General features: G+C 44.4%; 1 protein-coding gene across 5 annotated transcripts in view; it reads left to right on the forward strand.

The window, feature by feature from the left end:
• WDR33 (WD repeat domain 33) overlaps nt 1-20,119 on the forward strand; it is a 105,406-nt gene that overhangs the window by 64,704 nt on the left and 20,583 nt on the right. For 3 of the 5 annotated variants that reach the window (XM_075068578.1, XM_075068576.1, XM_075068577.1), the window contains exons 8-10: nt 13,636-13,762; nt 14,479-14,633; nt 14,744-14,822. In XM_075068578.1, the coding sequence (XP_074924679.1) occupies nt 13,636-13,762; nt 14,479-14,633; nt 14,744-14,822 (361 nt within the window). Of the gene's footprint in view, nt 1-1,287; nt 4,080-4,158; nt 4,661-13,635; nt 13,763-14,478; nt 14,634-14,743; nt 14,823-20,119 lie in introns of those variants that run through there. The other 2 variants (XM_032764766.2, XM_032764767.2) reach the window with 2 other exon arrangements.

The following is a 20,119-nucleotide window of genomic DNA, read 5'->3' on the forward strand; positions in this document are numbered from 1 at the left end:
CATGCGGTAACTATACCAATGTATATTCAAAAACAGCATCTATGTTTAAGTACAGACTGACTCATGGAGAGAAACTATACATTTCAATATTTCTGTTATAAAATACTTTACACTTCATGCCCTACATTTTGTCATTTAAACCTCTTTAAATCAATAAACCACCAAAACACACCCAAAAACAACCCATCACTTCACACCACCACCTTCTCTTAAACATAGAATAATTTGGTTACAAACATTCAATGTATCCCTCCCCATCATACTGTTGTACTACATATTGAATTATTTTTATACCATCTCTGGCAGATAAATGCATGTAATAATCTTCAATATCTGCTGCAATGGTTTCCCCAAACTCTGGTCTTGATAACTTGTTCCACTGCTTAATTTTTCTTAGGAGAATGAGTATTGTCTTTGCTGCATTTTAAGCCATGCTACTTATTCTAGCCACATTGGATAGTGAGAATAATATGCCACCTTTTTCAACCATCCGCTTATCTCCATGATTCTGTTTTGTACTTAATTTGCCTTCAGTGTTTACCAAATTATCGTGATTAGGTAATCTCAACAGTAATTTCCTTCATATTTTGGCTCAGATCTCCAATGCTTTTTAACGAACCACTCGTCTGATTCATTATGGCTGAGGTTGATAGTGACACATGGGTCCTTCCCTGCAGTCTGTGATAGCCAAACTGCATTACTTAGTTTGTTGCTTCTTCCCCCTACCTTACTGAAGGATGAATGTTCATGCAGTCTTTTTTCTAAAAGAAACAACTTGTGATTTTCCCTCCTTAAACTCAACTTTTTGAACTTACAATTTCAATGGAATTGTTTAGACAGAAAGCAAATTGTATATTGGCTGTCAAAGAAAATGGCTTTCACAGTTTCTTGGTCAGGAGGAAGGGAATCTGTGTCTGCATATCAACTGGCTTCATCTTAATCAGTAATGACAAACTAGACTGATGGGACTGATTCCTCTTTCCACTTTGAACAGATAGACAGGCCATTCATTTCAAAACTTTTCTTCCCTGATGAGAGAAGATCCCATGTGCTCTCTAGTGCTAATGTTCCAGTCTAATTCTTCCTTATCTATCTGAATTATTTTACTAAAAATATAGTGAGGGGGAAAAAAAGAATAAGAATTCTATACATTTGACTATTTGAAACCCAAAGGACAAAGGGTCCAGCAATATTAGGTCAAGGAGGACTACAGATTGTCCTATGAGATGAGCCCAAACTCCATATGGAATTAGGGGTACATACCCTTTTTTGGATCCTTCTTTCTAGATCTGTGGCCTACTTGGATCAGCACTCATGATAACATGGATGAAGAAAGGGAATGAATACTTGAACTACTGGACAACTGTACTAAGGAGTTAATATCCAAAGGCTGCTGCGGTTGATCTGTCTGAGCTGTAGTTCTTAGAAAATTATATAATGACCTCCATGTTGCAGTGTAGCAGATGTCTGCTCCAGTAGCTATTTCCCTTCTGGCCTAACAGCTATGGCACACCTGAAGGGGTTAGCCTGGATGCACTGAGCTATGGGAGAATTAGAAGCCTGCCCCTCTCCACTGTTAGGTTGTATTCTCTTTAACACCTAAGAACATCTAGCCTGTGGAGAGCTGTCTCCTTAAGAGGATGATGATGGAGGGAGGATACATTTATTGGATGTTACAGAAGTGGAAGACTTCTTTTTGGAGAATCTGGGAATTGTCTAGAGTGCCTTGATCTTCTGAAGGATGGTGAAAGGTGTCTATCAAGCAGGGATCAGAGTTCTCCAGTCCTACCCGAATCAGTAACTACCAGGAAGGCCACCTTAAAGAACTGAATATCTAAAGGAGTCATAGTCAGGAGGAAGTAAAGAGTCTTTAAGATAAATTTGAGGAGGGACAGACTAGCTTTCTGTATGTGGGTCTTTGGCCGTGGCTTTCCAGTATCTGGAAATCAAAAAAGTAGTTTGATGAAAACATCCTACCAATCACTAAATGGCTTCTCCTGCTGATATCTAATATTTGAGAGTGTTGAGAACTAGATTTTTGTTAGCCCCAGCTGGGTTGAGTTGGGGGATGCAAGCTGCCCACTTGAGAAGCCTCTTCCAGTAGATTGCACAGATGTTCAGAATATGTCCTTTTGTGCTTTGCTGGGTTCCTCAGGTAAGACTCATATTCCCAGCAGAGATCCACTAGGCTCTCTCAGCTTGATTCCCGTTTGATTGGGCTCATATACCACTCGTAGTTGATTCTATAGATCCTAATAATATGATTAACCTCTTCTTTCTAATGTGGTTTGATCAGTAGTGAAATAGTTAACAAAATTTAAATTATCTCTGCTTCATTGTTGATACCCCATTGAGAACAATAAAAGACAGTAGTTTTCATGCTGTCTGCAAATTCAGGCAGACATCAGTGCATTTATTTACATTTGGTTAATATTTTTTATGAGTTATCTTTACAATCACAAGGGCTCCATTTACTGTGAACTGCATTGGATCCCATCCTGACTACTCATATGATCTAACTGGTGGTGGTTTTCCACCCTGGGATACTTTCTCCAAGTTGGTCCTCCCTAGTCTACAAGATTTGCTTTTGTTTCTGGGTAAGTGGACTGGGTAATCAAGATGATACCTCCTTTTATCCCAGTAAAAGATAAGTGAGAAAAGTAGAGGTCTATAGTGAATTCTGAACCAGAGAATTTGTTTGAAACTTATTAGCCCAAGTGAGGAAGAATCAAGCTGTTGGGATGGTCCTTCATAGAAGATTGTCCTGTTAAATATTCTGGGTTCACTTAGGTGAGAGAGTATCTTGTGCACTCCATGAGTCAATACTATTCTTATATGGTATCTTCTACTGTGGCCCAAGAAAGCTGTTCTCTGGATTGATAGCTAACTTCAGCCTGGTCAGAGTGATAATAGCTGCTTATTCAGCACATTGATTAGTGAGTAATACAGGTAATTAGAGTTCACAGATCACTCAAAACTGCCACCAGCTATCACCATAACCTTAATGAATATTATTGCAGAAGCTAAAGGGAAGGGAATTACTGAAAATTACTGTTTGATGGTGAATCTGACCTCTGTGGTTTTCATGGGTGTGTGTTCTTTGGTCCACTGAAACTAGGAAGGATCGCCACTTCATAGCTAATATCACTGGTCTAAAGGAGTGCATCCTAAATTCTTGTGCTCTCTGGCAAGCTGGTCCTAAATTCTACAGCAAGCCCTCTGATTTCTCTCTTCACCCTTCTCCTCTGTTCATTTCTCTGGTTGAGTCACACTAAATTCTGTGGCAGCTTCAAGTAAATTCAAAAACTGTTTTGTTTTAAACCTACATAGTACAGTCTCCAATATGCATTACATTATTTATTTTTGGTATTACATTGAATACAAATCTCAATTTTTGCATATTTTTCTTTGTCACACAATTTTGTAATAATGCACAACTGCTTTGCTGAAGCTGTTGGATCAGAGAGCAGGAAGTTTTGGTGACCAGTAGTGATAAATGAGGACATAGACCAACATTTTTAAAACTTTGTGCTTAAAGTTAAGCTCTTAATATGTAGGCACCTATTTGATCAGAATTGCTGGATGATCAGTCCTTTTTTATAATCAAGTCACTCATATAAGTCCTTAAATATGGGTAGAGAAGCTTAACTTTAGGCACCTATTTTTGGGGGAGGGGAGGAGGGGAGAGGCCATTTACTGCTTTTTGATTTATCATGTATGAAAGAGATGCTCCTGCTATGTTGGGAAACAGCAGTGAAATATTGATTATAAAATACAGGATTTAATTTTGACATTCTATTGAGATTAGTGGAATCAGTTAATGCCTCTTAGAGCTGTTTTTTCAGGCTTTGTGCAGACTCAGAGGGGGCATTAGTTTATTTTACATTTGATTTTGGAAGGTTTGCTTTGTAGCCACAAGGACTGGAAACCTTCAATTTTTTGTAGTAGAAGCTTTGAATGTTCACTTTTTTAAATATTAGCCAAATCCTGCTGCACAGCTTGCTTCTGCACCTCATTCTGAAACCTCAAAACCATGGAAATCATATGGCCGTACTGTTGATAAAAAGAATAGTAACGTTGTCAATAGTAACGTTGTCAATGTCTATCAAATTATATTTCCTTCTGTCTTAAAAAGACCTCTTATCCTTTGTTATACAGTTTCTTGGAAATGAGTTATGGAAGAACATAGAAGTCGTATACCTGATCAGACCAGTGGTCCATCTTGTCTAATGTCCTGTCTCTAGGCCTGATCCAGCATCCACTAAGAACAGTAAATCCTTGTTGATGTCAGTGTGTGCTAGATTAGGTCCTATGACAGTAGCCAGTAACAGATGTTTCTGAGGAAGCTGTAAGCAGACAATTAAGGAATAACTTCCCTATAGGGAAAGCTGCTTCTTAACTTCTGTCAGGTGATGTCTGGCTTATATCCTAATGTGTGAGGATTTATATACCTTATATCTGTTATTTATTTATTTAATGTTTCTTGTATAATGTTTAATTCTTATTTTACCTTTTCATGTAAATTACTGTTGTAAATAAACATTCTCTTCAATAAACAGTGAGCGTGTTGCTGCTTTAAAGGTACATTGGCTAACTGTAACCTGTATTAGGGAGATGTGCTTAGCCATGAGTACCTTATATACTCGTTCATTAGCTCATTCATTTATAAGCCGAACACCCCCCCACCCCAAAATGGATAAGTAAAAATAGCAAAAACTGTATGACCCTTTCAAAAACCGACCATATTTTCAGGGGTTGCCAAACTTTGGTGGGTTGGGATGTTTTGGCACCCATTGGCTGGGAATGGCGAACTGCAGCCACAGGGTGCTGAGGGGCTCCATCAGGTAAACAAAATGACAGTGTATTAGATATTCAATTCAATTATTCCATAAAGTTTAAAATCATCAAATTTTGGTGTAGACCCGTTTATAAGCCGACCCCTGCTCTTTGATGCGTCACTCTTTTACCAAAAATATTTGGCTTATGAACAAGTATATACGGTACTTGAACAGCTATTGGGGACCACAAAATCTGACAATAACTTCCTTTTTGTCAGGACTTAGTAAGTACTGATAAGCAATAACAGATTCTGCAATCAGAATTTTAGAAGATAATTGCGATAGGGCAGAATAGAATCCATCTTGCTCTTCCATAAATATATTGACTCTGTAGTGTTAACAGTAGTAAAAACTTGTCTGTGTCATTAAAGCAAGCAAGCATTTCTGGAAAACACCAAAGAAGCAGATGGGTTGAATAAGATGATGCCATTTTCACAAACACTTTTAAACTATATCTTTTCTCCTCTGTACAGCCTGGCTGCTCTATTTCAGTGGCATTTCATTGGAGCTGGAGCTGAGCTTCCTTTTTGTTTGCTGGTTATGAACAGGAAATACTGTGCACAATTCCATTGTAGGAATTGACTGCCTCTGCTGTGTCATCTTGTGCACCCTGTACCATGCTATTCTTTACAAGGCATAGTAATGTAACTGAATTGTGCAGTAGGACATCAGTTTAGTACATCAATTTTGACTAATAAGTGGTTAAATTACAGTAGGATATCAGGAAATTCTACACTGTGAAAGGACAATAGATATAAATGGAAATGTATTTCTTGTTATAAATTGATAGTACTGACTCATCGAGTTATGAGTACTGGTGATCAGTCTGAATGTATGACTTAATTATATGTTTTTAATTAGACATACTGAAACATACATATCACATTATTGATGTACCATTCTCGTTACTTGGAGAACAATTATTCCATGTCGTATTAATGAAATTTCCATTACTTCTCCACTTCTGTTGCACTGTCTGTTGTCCAGTGTAACTTTTTGGTTACAGATGTAGTTTTACAATATATATTCTAGATGCAGCATTTCTCAAATGTGGCCACCAAGGCTTCTCTTGCAGCCACAGCCTCCTGGACTGTGATGGGGTGGAGGTGGGTGGCAAAATAGTGGCCCCTCCCTCTTACTCCTGAATGCACTGCCTTGATGTTGATTGGGGCTCAGGCCTTGGGCTCAGTTCTGAGATGGTGGGGCAGCAGGTTGTGGCCGAGGGACTTCAGGCTTCAGCTCTGGACTCTGGCTGTGTGGTGGCAGGCCCCAGGCTCTGACCATGGGGCTTCAGGCTCCAACCTCCCCATTGCCTCTCCCAGACCCCCACTCACCATCCCCCATTGCCCTGGCCGCTGCCTCCCCTAATCCCCCCATCCAGGGCTTAATTTGTTCCCAGGCTTGGCTGGGCTGAGTAAGTCTGCTGTGAAAAGTGATACTTGCATGTTTGTTAATATCACTTTTCACAACAGACTTAACTAGCAATAAATAAATGACAATGATTTGGATGTGTATATGTGCATATTTATTAGTTTTTCCTAAAGCTAATTAAGTATTTTAGGGGAAAGTGTGAGAGCAAGAGTTGGTGGCCACACTCTGAGGCCACCAAAACATTTGTCCTGAGAAGCTGTGCGCTACAGCATCAGAATCTCACTACATTTCTAACCTGTCCCCCATATTAGGCCAGTGGGAGTAATGAGCATCAAGGATAAGCTATGTATAAATGGAAAAGCACCTGTGTCTAAATGATAGGTGTGCCTTTATCTTCTGTGGCAGGTGCAAAAATTGAACAGAAGAATTTTAGTCAGGCTCCAAAATATTCATTTCTTCCTGTTAACTTTTCCTCTTTCTGGAAAGAAAGTGTTCACCTTCACTGAAGCACTGCTCTAGAGCATCACTTTAGGAAACTGAGTTTCTGTGGATGCTGGCACATATCTGAAACTGTAGATGTTTGAAATCTCTGGTAACTTTTGTCCCTGTTCAAAGCAAGATAGCACTGGCATTGAATTATGTACCTCTGTAAAGGCTACAATCTTGTAAAGCACTTACGTACCCACTTAACATTAAATATGTGAGTAGTCCCATTGTGGTTAAGAACATGTTTAAGTGTTTTGTTGGAGACTGGACAGCAATTGGCGGGGTTGAACCCTACTTAGAGCTCAATCCTGCCAGTTACTAAGTGACTCATTGTTCCATGACTATATGTGGATTTTCTTTTTTCACTCCAGTCATATATATATAGAATGTATTATAGAAAACATTGCCAAATATTTGAGGGGTTTATTATTCCAGTTTGAAAAAAGTGTCCCCATTGCTAATAACCATATATGATATGCAAAGACTCTCATTGTAGTCTTCACAAATCTTAACTCTCACATCCACACAGCCATAAACTTTAATTTCTGTACTGCTGAAGGAGAAGCCATCTCTGAGATGTACAGAATATTAAAAAGATTTGCAGGACTGTTTAGCTCCTGTAATAGAACCAAAGTGTTTCTTAGGATGACCACCTGGCCAGTGCAATTTCCATGACAATAGAATGCTATATGCCGCTGTTAGGCTTTTTGTACAGGGCATCAGCACTTGGGAATAGGATGTGCAAATTCTAAACTGAATTACAGAAACACTGAATTTTTAAGCTGTTTTGCTTTCTCACTTTTGTCATGATTAGATCATCCTCTCCAGTAGTCCGGTATCAAGAGCAACAGCCCCTCTATCGAGATAGACATGTTTCACTAACATTCATTAACATTTTTTTTCAATATTTCATAGCTCAAAAATACACAATTTATGGGGGAAATCCCGTCCTGTGTAACCGCTTTCAGCCTGGAAAGAAAACTGATCACAATTGTAAATCCCTGAAATAATGATTCATCTTTACCCTGATATAATGCTGTCCTCGTGAGCCAAAACATCTTACCGTGTTATAGATGAAATCGCGTTATATCGAACTTGTTTTGATCCGCCAGAGTGTGCACCGCCTCCCCCCCCCCTCTCCCCCCCCCCCGCGGAGCACTGCTTTACTGTGTTATATCCAAATTCGTGTTATATCGGGTCACATTATATTGGGGTAGGGGAGTATTTGTGGTAGAAGTATAGACCAAAGCTAGCATCAGGAAAGTGACATCGATATGTTAAAATAGTGATGATACAAGAAACATTCACCATTGACAAATAAATCCTCTAGCAGACTGCCCGGACATCAGGATTTGTATGCAGAAGTGTATTAGAGCTCACGTTCAGGGAAGGATGCCGTGGGCAAATTAAAAAAAAATTAATAAATCCTGTATCAGGTCGGCAAGATCTGGAGATGCTATGGAGGCAATATCCTTAACCCATTCAAGATGGAAAAGGGGTATTTCTGTTGCTTTCTGTGCACCTCCTTCCAGACTTGAAAAGAAACTGTGCTGAATGGCTGCAGAAGGAACATTTCTGCAATTTGGAGCCTTTGAACAGAGGGAAGTGAAGAGTTGAAAATGGAGGGAAGCACAGACACACTTCCCAAGAGGAGGGTCATTCATAGAACATGATGGGTGCAACAGCGTGAGCGAGAACACAACTTTATTTAATTCCTGGAATTAAAAGATTCTCATCCCTCACTGATTTGGTAACATCAATCAATATTACCAAACAATAAGTGCCAGTTCAGAATAGAAATACACAGGGTTTTTGATAGATATGAGCTGCTTTCTCTTGGTAAACAAAACCCATACTCTTCCTTGACAGTGCTGGGCTAATAAATTAAGGAGTAACCTCCAGGTTACAAAGGATAGTATCCCGAAAACCTCTAACACGTGTGGTGTCGGTACAATAAATCGTCTTAGAATTCAGCTCCTCCAGCATTATAGTACTCCTAACACTATGGAGACCATTAGTAAATGAAGTGTGAGGTGATAAAATTATAAAGTGCATGTGTTCATTGTCTTCTAAGAGATTTAGTTCTCTTGGGGATACCTGCTGCAAGGTGCTGAACGAGAGGCCTCAACTATCACTGATTTCAATGGGAATGGAGGACACTTGGTACCTTGCAAGACTGAGCTTTTGCAGGGTTACCATTTAAAGAAAAAACAAAATCCAAAACTTCCTTTAAAATGTTTAAAATTAATTGTACTGTCTTGTGACAAATTTGTTCAGTTATGACAGTACCGAAATGTGAAATTGAGGATTCAGTATTTACAATATATATGCAATATTGCATGTATTTTGATTATAATTAGTTATAAGCAAAATAAGATGCTTGAGGAAAACATTCACTTGTGTATATATATAATTTTTTTTAAATTGAACTAAAGTGTGTGTGTGTGTGTGTGTGTGTGTGTGGAAATAGAAGTATGTGCAAAAGTCATATTTATAAGCTCTCCTTAAGTATGAAACATTTTTAAAAGTGTAATTTTTGGAGGGGGAGGGAAGAAGTAGCAAACAATTGGTCACAGTAATAAACTGAAAGCAATATACATATGTTTCACATTTGTAACTTAGATATCTAAAGTAATACAAAATATATAGGCACATTATAAATAGTTATGCAAATATGAGTAATATTCCATTTGTTGATATAATGTCCAATAAGTCATAGCTACAAAAAAAAAAAAAAAATGAAAAAACGGTGTAGAAGAAATCATTAAATTTTCAATAATTTGAGATTATACAATTCTTCACATTGGCCAAATACAGCATGTCACCAATCAGACACTACTAAAGTTAAGCCTATCTAGTTATAGTTTGTTGCAGTTTTCACCTTTTAAAAACACAATCCTGAAAGTGTATTGGGTGGAAGCATGTTTAATAATCCAATGTTTTAACTGGTCACCTAAGGCCTTTACTTCAATCAGCTATGAGTTATGGATCAGGACCTTATTCTACTTGTGAAAGAATTCTTAACGAAATAACTGCTTTGCATCTAGGCTTCTTTAGGAATTGACTAATGCTCAATATTTTTCACAAAAAAAAATCCCAATATAAAATCTGAACAAGCTGTATCCATCAGATTTTTGTCAATGTAAAAACAGGTTTTAGACTATTTCATGTTCCCACACTAATTCATAGTTTTAAGTGTTTAGATTATACGAAGTCTTGTATTCTCCCTATCGCAATCTTCAGATCATTTTTGCATATATTTTCTCCTTTTGCTATGTGAATTTGTAAGTATATGAGTATTAAATTTTGCAATACTTCTACCACATTAATTATGTATTTTTCTTTTTTAAGGAGAGTATGTTTATTAATATTCTTTATTATGTGTCAATGTTTTTTTGGGAGGGAGGTCAATTTAAGTCTGAAAGTATCCATCTGTCCCATAAAAGCACAATATATTAACATACTGAACCTCACCATGCAACGATTGGAACAGGCTAACCAAGTCTAAAATCCTTCAAAAGGTCTGTCTGTCTACCTTAGGTACCTATAGTATCTTAGTGCTTCACACTCTAATGTAAAATGTACTTCACGGGGGTGTTGTGAAGGAAAGCACTATAATCCCCATTTTTTTTTACAGATGGGGGACTGAGACTCAGAGAGGATTAGTGACTTACCCAACATCACATAGGCAGTCTGTGGCAGAGCAGGAACGTGTACCCAGGTCTCCCCCAGTCCTAGGCCAGTACCCTAACCACTGGATTATCTTTTAATGTTTAAAAACACATTTTTGTTCCACGACCCTCTGTTAGCACAGACAATAGGACATAAATCTCCCTATCAACAGACTGAGGAAAACAGCAAGGTATGCCCTTATTCCCTGTAAAGGAGTCTGTTTCAATGACCCTGATCAATTGTTTTACTGTTTGCATGCTACTCTTCTGAGTGATTAAGCTAGATTTTTAGCTTTTACATTTTTCTTTTAAAAACTTTCCACACTGGTCCTCCTCATCTATCAAGATTGGTTAGTTACAAATATATGGCTGTCATAGCAAAGAGTTCATTTTTTTCCTCACATTCATTGGCACCAATCCTGGGAAAGTAGTAGCTAAGGGCGAATGGGGGGTATCCCTTCCAACAGCTAGTTGAATTCTTCCAAAATCTGACTTTGCTAACCAGGGAAGTAACCTGCACTGAGAGTCTAAAAGATTATGCTCCTGAAGGTAGGGATGTTTGGGCTATTTTGACTAGCCATAAAAAGGACACTCAAGTTTTTCCCAGTTATTGCTGTGGTCCAGGACATGTTGGGCATGGAATGGACTGCTCCCAACAAGAAACTGTAATCCCTTAGATCCTTCAGGTGACTTTATGCCCTCTCAAGGAATAAATCTGATGCATTTCTCTGTCCCTAAGATTCTGACTTTCCTGTTATACCCCAAACCCATCTCTTCTTGAGGGCCACTTCTCAGTGCTTGTTAAATTGGCAGGGCAAGCTACTCATATTAGAGTAACATACTAGAGTGTTTGGGGTTCTTTGTGCTACATGGCTTATGTGGCCAAGACCTTGGTAAGATGATTACAGAAATTGGTGTCTGAAGAAGATATTGAGGCTTGTTCCTTCTGTCAAGTAGCCTCTTTTTTTTCTTTTAAGATTTATTTGTGGTGTTATGCAAGCTTTTTCCACAGTATGGCCATATGTTACCACCTTCCAGGTGTTGTGGCTGTGAACTTGAGCTGATGATCTTGCATCTAAAACTGCCTTTGTCTGTCTGTCTTTTGAGGGAAAATGGCCTAACGCATATGAAATCTTCAAAGAAAAGCCTGACTTTTAGTCGCATATCCAGATTTCAGGATCCCAAGCCCTACTGATAAAAGAAAATAGCCCTTTGTCTCCTTTTAGTACTCCTAATTCACTCTGTCTGATTATTTTAGGAACAAGAGAGGCCAACCCAATTCTAGTAAAATTTGGAGCTAGCCTGTATGTTTCTGCATTTTCTGGGTTCTGTGATGGTGTGTTTGAACTCATTGCTGTGAGCATGTTTTCATACAATACATGATCTCCCCAGCATTAACTATTCACCTGTCATTACCTCCGTCCAAGTTTTCTCTGTCCAGCCTATCCTTGCCTCTGGAGCTGAAGTCCTCTCTTATTCTGGTGGTTAATGAATAAGAATGTCCACCAAGGGTCACCCTGAGTTGCCTCAATTACACAGGGCACACATCTGTCTGGGTGGCGTGGCCCCTTTTGGCTGCAATATAGAGTGGGCCTTCGGTTCTGACAGAGTGGGCTATTCCAGTTAAACCCTTGTTTAGAATGCAGTTCATCCTCAGTTCTCCTGGAACCTAAGACCTAGACATAACATATTCAAAAAGATGTTGCTTCATTTGCCTCCCCACCTGATTCTGCTGGGAGAGGAAACCGTCACCACAAGACTCCACTCTGGTAGCAGGGACAAATTGTGACCAGATTCTCAGCTCTGGCAGCTTGAGGATGGTGCTCCTGCTTGTGGCCCTATAAATTGGAAGGTCAGTTCTATCTGCTGGGAGAGTGAGGTAGGAGGGTCAGGCTCTTTACTGTAGTATTCCTTGTCTGGACAAAATAGTGATTAAAGCTGTTCCCCATTTCCTCCCCAGAGTGGTTTCCCCATTCCTCTTGAGTCAAGAAATATTTTTCTTCTCATTGTGTCCAGCCCCATAAAAGTCAGAAAGTTCATGCATCTGATGTGAGAATGGTTTACATATCTATCTCAGAATAATTGTAGAGCTTAGAAAGTAAGTCACTAGCTGCCTTTGGAAAGCATATGCTCACTTTTCCACTAACTACCCATCTGCTCTGTCTTCTGGCATTGAACATTACTGTTGGCATTCCCACTAAGTGGGCTGGCATAGAGAGAGAGTGTAGAAAGAAATTATTCTTTCTTTTTTATTTTTTTCCTCCACATTCCTATATTCCAACCCAGATACCTCACCATGTTGCTATGAATAACAGTTAAGAACTCTTTCTTGTCTGATTTTAAGAGTTAATGTATTTCCTAAGCAATACAGATTCTCTAAATGAGCACGGTCGGCCAATCTAATTACCTCTACCTCAATATAACGCTGTCCTTGGGAGCCAAAAAATCTTACTGCGTTATAGGTGAAACCGTGTTATATTGAATTTGCTTTGATCCACCAGAGTGCGCAGCCCCGCCTCCCCAGAGCATTGCTTTACCAAGTTATATTCAAATTCATGTTATATCAGGTGGCGTTATATCGAGGCAGCGGTGTATAGGGAAATGATAGTATACATTTTTCTTCTTTTCCTATCTTCATTTGCTGCTTGGAAAATGTGAATTTGTTATCTGGGCTGGTGCAAGGGACTTTGAGAAACCAAATTAATAGGTTAAAAAAATCATCTTAGTCATCTGGTCTAATTTCTTTTGCCTATTATAATTTTCTGTAGGGGCTGCAATACTACTTCAGTAGTGGATGTTAATAGATAGCTTACATTATAACATTATAAGGCCTTTATTCCCAAAAAAGTTCCAAAAGCAAACTAATACTTAACCATGTACTTTGCGTTACCACTACAAGACTGACACTTCTGAGATGTTCAACATAACATTACTCAAAGGTTTAGGACCAAAGGCTACAAATATGCCCCCTTGAAACTTCAGTTATTAAATAGGTGGAATCCACTTTGTGTTTTCTAATAAAGACTGTGAAAACTGAGAAGGAAACTATTTCAAGTTATTTGTAAGGAGGAGTGTAATGCGATACAGAAAACAAATGACTGCTATTTTTAAAAAGCATTATGGAGTTTAAGATCACGCCATGCTCTGTAGTGTTTTTTCATCCCATTTTGGGCTAGACAGGATTTTAGTTCACAAATTACGTAACTAAAAATTTTGTGAAATAGTTTTTCTCTGAAATCCCTAAATGGGCAACTTTGTATTCCCTACAGGGCATGGGGCAGATGTGAAATGTGTTGACTGGCATCCAACAAAGGGATTGGTTGTATCAGGAAGCAAAGACAGCCAACAGCCTATCAAGTTTTGGGATCCAAAAACTGGCCAGAGCCTTGCCACACTGTAAGTTATGATGTGAGGTTTTGCTCAGATCAGAAGGGGCAAAACTGCTTGGACTCTTGATTATTTTATTCTGTTTTCAGTTGCCCCCCTCTAGGACCAGGTCTCTTCAACCATTCATAACAGTTGCCATAGGGGCAGGCAATCTAGTTGGGTCAGGAAATCTAGAGGGTAAACATAATTTGATCTGAAGACCTTGTTTATCCATTCCTTGTGTAAGTTGTCTTTCCAGTTGTTCACAAGCTTCATGTCACCAGAGTTCTTCTGAGCTACTGCTGGTACCTAGTTAAACTTATGCCTAATTAAACCAGCAGAAGTTACTATCTTCACAGGGCCAGCACCAGAGCAGCAAGCAGGTGCTTGGGGCGGCCAGCAGAAACGGGCAGCACGTATGGGTATTCGGCGGTGGGTCCCTCTCGGAGGGATGGACCTGCCGCCAAAGAATGAAGTGACGGCGATAGAGCTGCCACTGAAGTGCTGCCTATTGCGACTTTTTTTTTTTCTTTCACCGCTTGGGGCACCAAAACACTGGAGCCAGCCCTGTATCCTTGAGTAATAAGAAACATGTTTCTGTGTGTACCTCCAGGTCCTATACTTACAGGGAGCAAAAGGCCAACCTTAAATCATAGACCCAGGCCCTCTGTATAGAAGCACATAGGTTATTCTACTGGGGATGTCTGACTTCTAGCCAGTTAGTCTTTTTCTACCTCTGCTTCCAGACACGCTCATAAAAACACAGTGATGGAGGTAAAGTTGAACCTCAATGGGAATTGGCTGCTTACAGCATCTCGTGACCACCTCTGCAAGCTCTTTGACATCCGAAACCTGAAAGAAGAGCTCCAAGTCTTCAGGGGTCACAAGAAAGAGGCCACAGGTCAGAATAAACTCCATTTCATACTGCCGTTATGAGTGAATTGGGATTAGGCTTTGAGGTACAGTTAAACATTCAGTAGAGATTCCTGATTATGAATTTTTGCATTTCAGCTGTAGCCTGGCACCCTGTTCATGAAGGGCTTTTTGCCAGTGGAGGTTCCGATGGCTCTTTGTTGTTCTGGCATGTTGGGTAAGTACCTTTTTTATTAACATGGAGAAATTTAGTTTCTTCTTCGAGTGCTTGCTCATATCCATTCCAGTTAGGTGTGCGCGCGCCGCGTGCACATTCGTCGGAGAAACTTTTACTCTAGCAACACTCGGTGGGCCGGCAGGTCGCCCCCTGGAGTGGCGCCGGTATGGCGCCTAATATATACCCCTGCCGGCCCGCCCGTTGCTCAGTTCCTTCTTGCCGGCTACTCCGACAGTGGGGAAGGACGGCGGGTGTGGAATGGATATGAGCAACACATCTTACCTAGCACTATTGCTCGTTCTTGTTAGCTTTAGTGTACATAGTTTTTTTTCTCTAGTTCGTTTCCGTTATTTACTGTTAGTATAGTTTGTAGTTAGTGTATATAGTTTAGAGGATCGGGGGTTCGCCCTTCTCCTCCCACGCACCGGGGCTGATGCCCGGTTCACCCGGGCTTCAAACCCTGTCTTGCCGACCCTGCCGTCGCCCGATGCCCACAGGAGAGATCCGCACGATTCCTGTTTAAATGTGCTCGGCGAGAGGCCATCTATCGGACACAGGTGCCGTAATCCTGTAAGGCATTCAAGCCCCGGACCAGAAAAGAAAGGGACTCCTCGCCTAAAAAACTTTTGATGGAGGCAGCTCTAAAAAACCTCCTCCGGTCCTCGGCACCGTCTACGGCAACCGTGCGAACAAGTGCTTCGTCTGTTCTGGCACCGGCGAAGACACCTCGGCACCTCCCGTCACCGGCCCAGTCCTCCAGCCGGCCACCGCTCCCTTCTCCCCGAGGAGGCAAGAGGACAAGGCTCCTGCCAGTACCCTTCGGTCACGCTGCAGTCAGAGCGCAGCTCCAGGGTCGGATCGCCCGGCTCCGCCAGCAGCCCGCGGCACCGCCGTGCCTCGGGCACCGTTGATTCCGGCCTCCCAGGAGCCGTCGAGTCCGGTGGCCGCTTAGCTCCCCGGCACGTGCCGTGCCTGGTAGAGCTCATCGTCCCGACATACGCCTGGAGACCTACTCCAAGGCGCTGGGACTGATCGCTTACAGAGCCTGAGCTGCCCGCAACCCCCTAGGCACGCCGGTGCGGGTTATTCAGTCGCTGGGCAAGCCTGCCATGGTGCGACCACCATCTCCGGGCACCAAGGAGCCCCTCCAGCCGATCTCGTTCGGGATCCCGATGAACGTTCCCGGCTCCGGCACCGATCGCGTTCCGGCACCGATCACGATCCCGACGCCGCTCGCGAGTCCCCGGCCACCGTTCTTCCATCCCGGTGCCGGTCGTACTCGCGGCACTGCGACCAGATCCCGGTCTCCGTCCTTACCAGTCGCACCGCTCCAGATCCCGGCACCGCCGAGCCTCTCCGCAGCCGATCCAGGCATGTCGATGTTCGGCACATCCAACCGGTCGACCTCCCGGCACCGCGCTGGTCGTAGGTCCCCAGTCCCGCTCTTCACATCGCCACGGCTCCCAGGTACCGTTCGCCGGGCACCGCGAAGGGACGCTTCTATTATGGACGCACTGACACGGTCCAATCTGCCTTCAGCTCCCCCGTGGCCATCCCGTCATACGTCCGCCTCCCCGTACGCAGACACGCATCTTAATGGAGAATCGGACACTCAGGCACATCAAGACCAGGGGGCCACCTCAGTGGTCCTTTTGGACCACCCTGGGTCCTACCACCAAGCCCAGGAGTGAACCATTGGCCCAATCACGCTCCGGACATTCTGAACGCGGGCACCGGAGGCCACAATCAGTAGACCACCCCCTACTGATACAGAGATGGGTGCCATACAAGCTCCAGAGCAGCCTGATGTTCCGGAGGAGGAGGCCCACCAGGATGCCGCTTCGGTCCAGGACGGGCCGCTCGTTCCAGGTTGTCGTCATCGTCTTCCCCAGATGAGCGGTGCGGGCACATCCTCGTCGGGGGCCTCCCCCCTATCGATCTGCGGGCGCACCAGACTTTTGAGGCGCATCATAGCCTCAAAATATAAGCCTCCCGGTGGAGGAAGTCCCCGAGGTGAGGACCCTGTGGTTAGCATTCTCTCAGCGGAAAACGCCTACCAGGGTGGCCCCATCCCATTCATCAGATCCATCCAGGCTAGAGCCCGACCTCCATCTGGCAAACTCCGGCGTCCATTCCACCGACGGCCAGGGGGAGGGAAAGAAAGTATATGGCCGGGTGCGTCCACGGGTTACGAATACCTGTATGTGCACCCAGCCCCTGCTTGTTGGTGGTGTGCAGTCAGTCAATGAGCGGGAGCGCACGGCCAACAAGCCCCCCGCTCCAAAGTCTAGGGAGGCCAAACGTATGGACTTGCTGGGCCGAAAAATTTACTCTGCTGGAGGACTTCAGCTCCGTGTGGCGAACAGCCAGCAGGCCTCTTAAGCGTTACTCCTTCAACACCTGGGAGGCGGTCGGCAAATTCACGGAGATTGATCCCGCAAGGCTCCCGTCAGGAGTTTACAGCCCTCCTCGACGAGGGAAGGAGGATTGCGAGAACCTCCCTGCAAGCCTCGCTGGACTCGACAGATTCAGCAGCTAGAAACGGTCGCCTCTGGCATAGCCATGCGGCGCATATCCTGGTTGCAGGTGTCCGGCCCTACCGCCCGAATTGCAGCACACCATACAGGACTTGCCATTTTGATACACAGGGCTCTTCTCGCAGAAAACAGATCCTAGACTACAAAGTCTAAAGGACAATAGGGTATCATGCGGTCACTTGCATGCATACCCCTCAAACTCAAAGACGGTCATTCCGCCCTCACCCCAGCGCCCCTCCCCCCGCCTCGCCAGCGACAGGACTTTAGGCCGCAGGCGTGGCCGTGTCAACCGCAGGCGGCAATCGGTGCCTCCGTCGGGCAATAACGCCGGGTCCCCAGCCAAATCATCGGGCCCCAAGTCCAATTTTGAAGGTGCGCCCTCGAGAGCAGCGTACCAATTCCCTCTCCAGGATCCGCTCCAGTTTTCCAACCGGCTTTCCTCGTTCTCCCGGCGTGGTCCCAGCTAACTACGGATCGTTGGGTCCTGCGTACGGTGGAACATTGATACCGTCTCCAACTCTCTTCCTCCACTCCCTCCCTCCGCCCCTCCCTCCTCCCCGTCCCTCTTCAGGGACCCCTCTCACGAGCAACTCCTTCCTGCAGGAGGTCCACAAGCTTCTCTCCAATCGGAAGCCATACAGGAGGTACCGGAGGAGCTCAAGGGCAAGGGGTTCTATTCCCGTTATTTCCTGATCCCCAAGGCAAAAGGAGGTCTTCGAGGCCCATCCTAGACCTACGCGAGCTGAACAAATACATCAAGAAGTTTCAAGTTCCGCATGTGTGCCTGGGGACCATCATTCCCTCCCTGGATCCCGGCGATTGGTACGCCGCTCTCGACATGAGGGACGGCATATTTTTCATATATTGCAATTTACCCTCCCCACAGGAGGTACCTGCGTTTTCATGGTGAATCGAGTTCATTACCAATTCACTGTCCTCCCTTTGGTCTTTCGTCGGCCCCTCGGGTCTCTTCACGAAATGTATGGTGGTTGTCGCCAGCTTTCCTCCACCGTCGTCGCATTCACGTGTTCCCTTACCTCGACGACTGGCTTATCAGGGGAACCTCAAAGGCTCAAGTCACCAGCCATGTCGACACCAATAAGAAAACTATTCGCAAGGCTGGACTGATCGTCAATCTGGACAAGTCCACACTGGTGCCCACGCAACGGATAGAATTCATCGGGGCAGTGCTGGACTCCGTCCTTGCGACAGCCAGCTTGCCCCCGCACCGATTTCAAGCCATAGTCTCCCTCTGGTCCGGAGCCTGCAGAGGTTTCCCACTACCTCCGCCCGTACTTGCCTGGCCCTCCTAGGACACATGGCCGCATGTGTCCTCGTTACAAAGTACGCCAGACTAACGGATGCGCCCGCTGCAAGCCTGGCTGGCTTCGGTCTACCGCCCGAACAGGACGCCTTAGATATGATTGTAACGATCCCACCGGGAGTCCTCAGCTCCCTCGACTGGTGGAAAGAGTCGCTGCTGGTGTGTGCGGGCCCCTGCCCTTCCACACTCCTCAGCCCTCTGTGTCCCTAACAACGGACGCATCTGCGCTGGGCTGGGGCGCACACCTGGGGCACCGGCGCACCCAAGGCCTTTGGTCACCCCAAGAGCTGACTCTACATATCAATGTTCGAGAGCTCAGGGCAGTACGCCTGGCGTGCCAAGCGTTTCGCTCAGCCTCCTACAGGGCCGTGTGTATAGCAGTATTCACGGACAACACGACGGCCATGTATTAATATGTCAACAAGCAGGGAGGCACAAGGTCATCTCCCTGTGTCAGGAAGCGATCCACTTGTGGGAATTTAAATGTGTAGCCCACTCCATAGACCTGGTGGCTCCTTTCTCCCAGGGGTCCGGACACGCTCGCAGATCACTGAGCAGTCCTTCCTCACACACGAATGGTCCTCCGTCTGGACGTCCTCCACTCAATCTTCCGGAGGTGGGGCTTCCCCAGATCGGACCTGTTTGCGTCCAAAGTAAACAGGAAATGCCAGGTGTTCTGTTCCCTGCAAGGTCGCTCTCCGGGCTCCCTGTCGGATGCCTTCATGATCCCGTGGTCACGGTCGCCTTTGTTATGCCTTTCCACCGTTTCCCCTCGTCCACAGAGTATTGCTTCAAGGTCCGCAGGACAAAGCCCGCCTCATCCTGATCGCGCCAGCTTAGCCGAGACAGCACTGGTACCCCAGCCTGCTCGACCTGTCCCTGTCGGACCCGATCCCCTACCACTGTGGCCGGACTTGATCACGCAGAGACTTCGGCAGGCTTCTCCACCCGGACCTGCAGTCCCTCCACCTGACAGCATCGGTTCCTAACTGGTTAAACCAGTTGGAGCTGAGCTGTTCCGCTGCAGTGCAACAGGTGTTGCTTGGTAACAGGAAGCCCTCCACACGGTCGAACATACCTCGCGAAATGGAGCGCTTCTGCTACTGGTGTGCTCAGCATGGTCACTCCCCATGCTCTGTATCAATCTCCACCATCCTGGATTATTTGTGGTCCCTCAAGAGCAGGGGTTGACTATCTCTAACGCTGCGAGTCCACCTCGCCGCCATATCTACCTTCCATCTGGGGAAGCTGGCAATTACCATTTTCTCTCACCGATGTCTTCCAGGTTTCTCAAGGGCTTTGGAACGGTTTTATACCCTCTCAGGTCAAGCCCCTACCCCTACCTGGGACCTTAACCTCGTTCCTAAGTAGGCTCATGGGCCCCCCTTTGAGCCTTTGGCCACATGTTCGCTGCTGTACCTGTCCTGGAAGATGGC

This window comes from Chelonoidis abingdonii, chromosome 8 (assembly GCF_003597395.2).
Source record: "Chelonoidis abingdonii isolate Lonesome George chromosome 8, CheloAbing_2.0, whole genome shotgun sequence".
NCBI classification, from domain to species: Eukaryota; Metazoa; Chordata; order Testudines; family Testudinidae; genus Chelonoidis; species Chelonoidis abingdonii.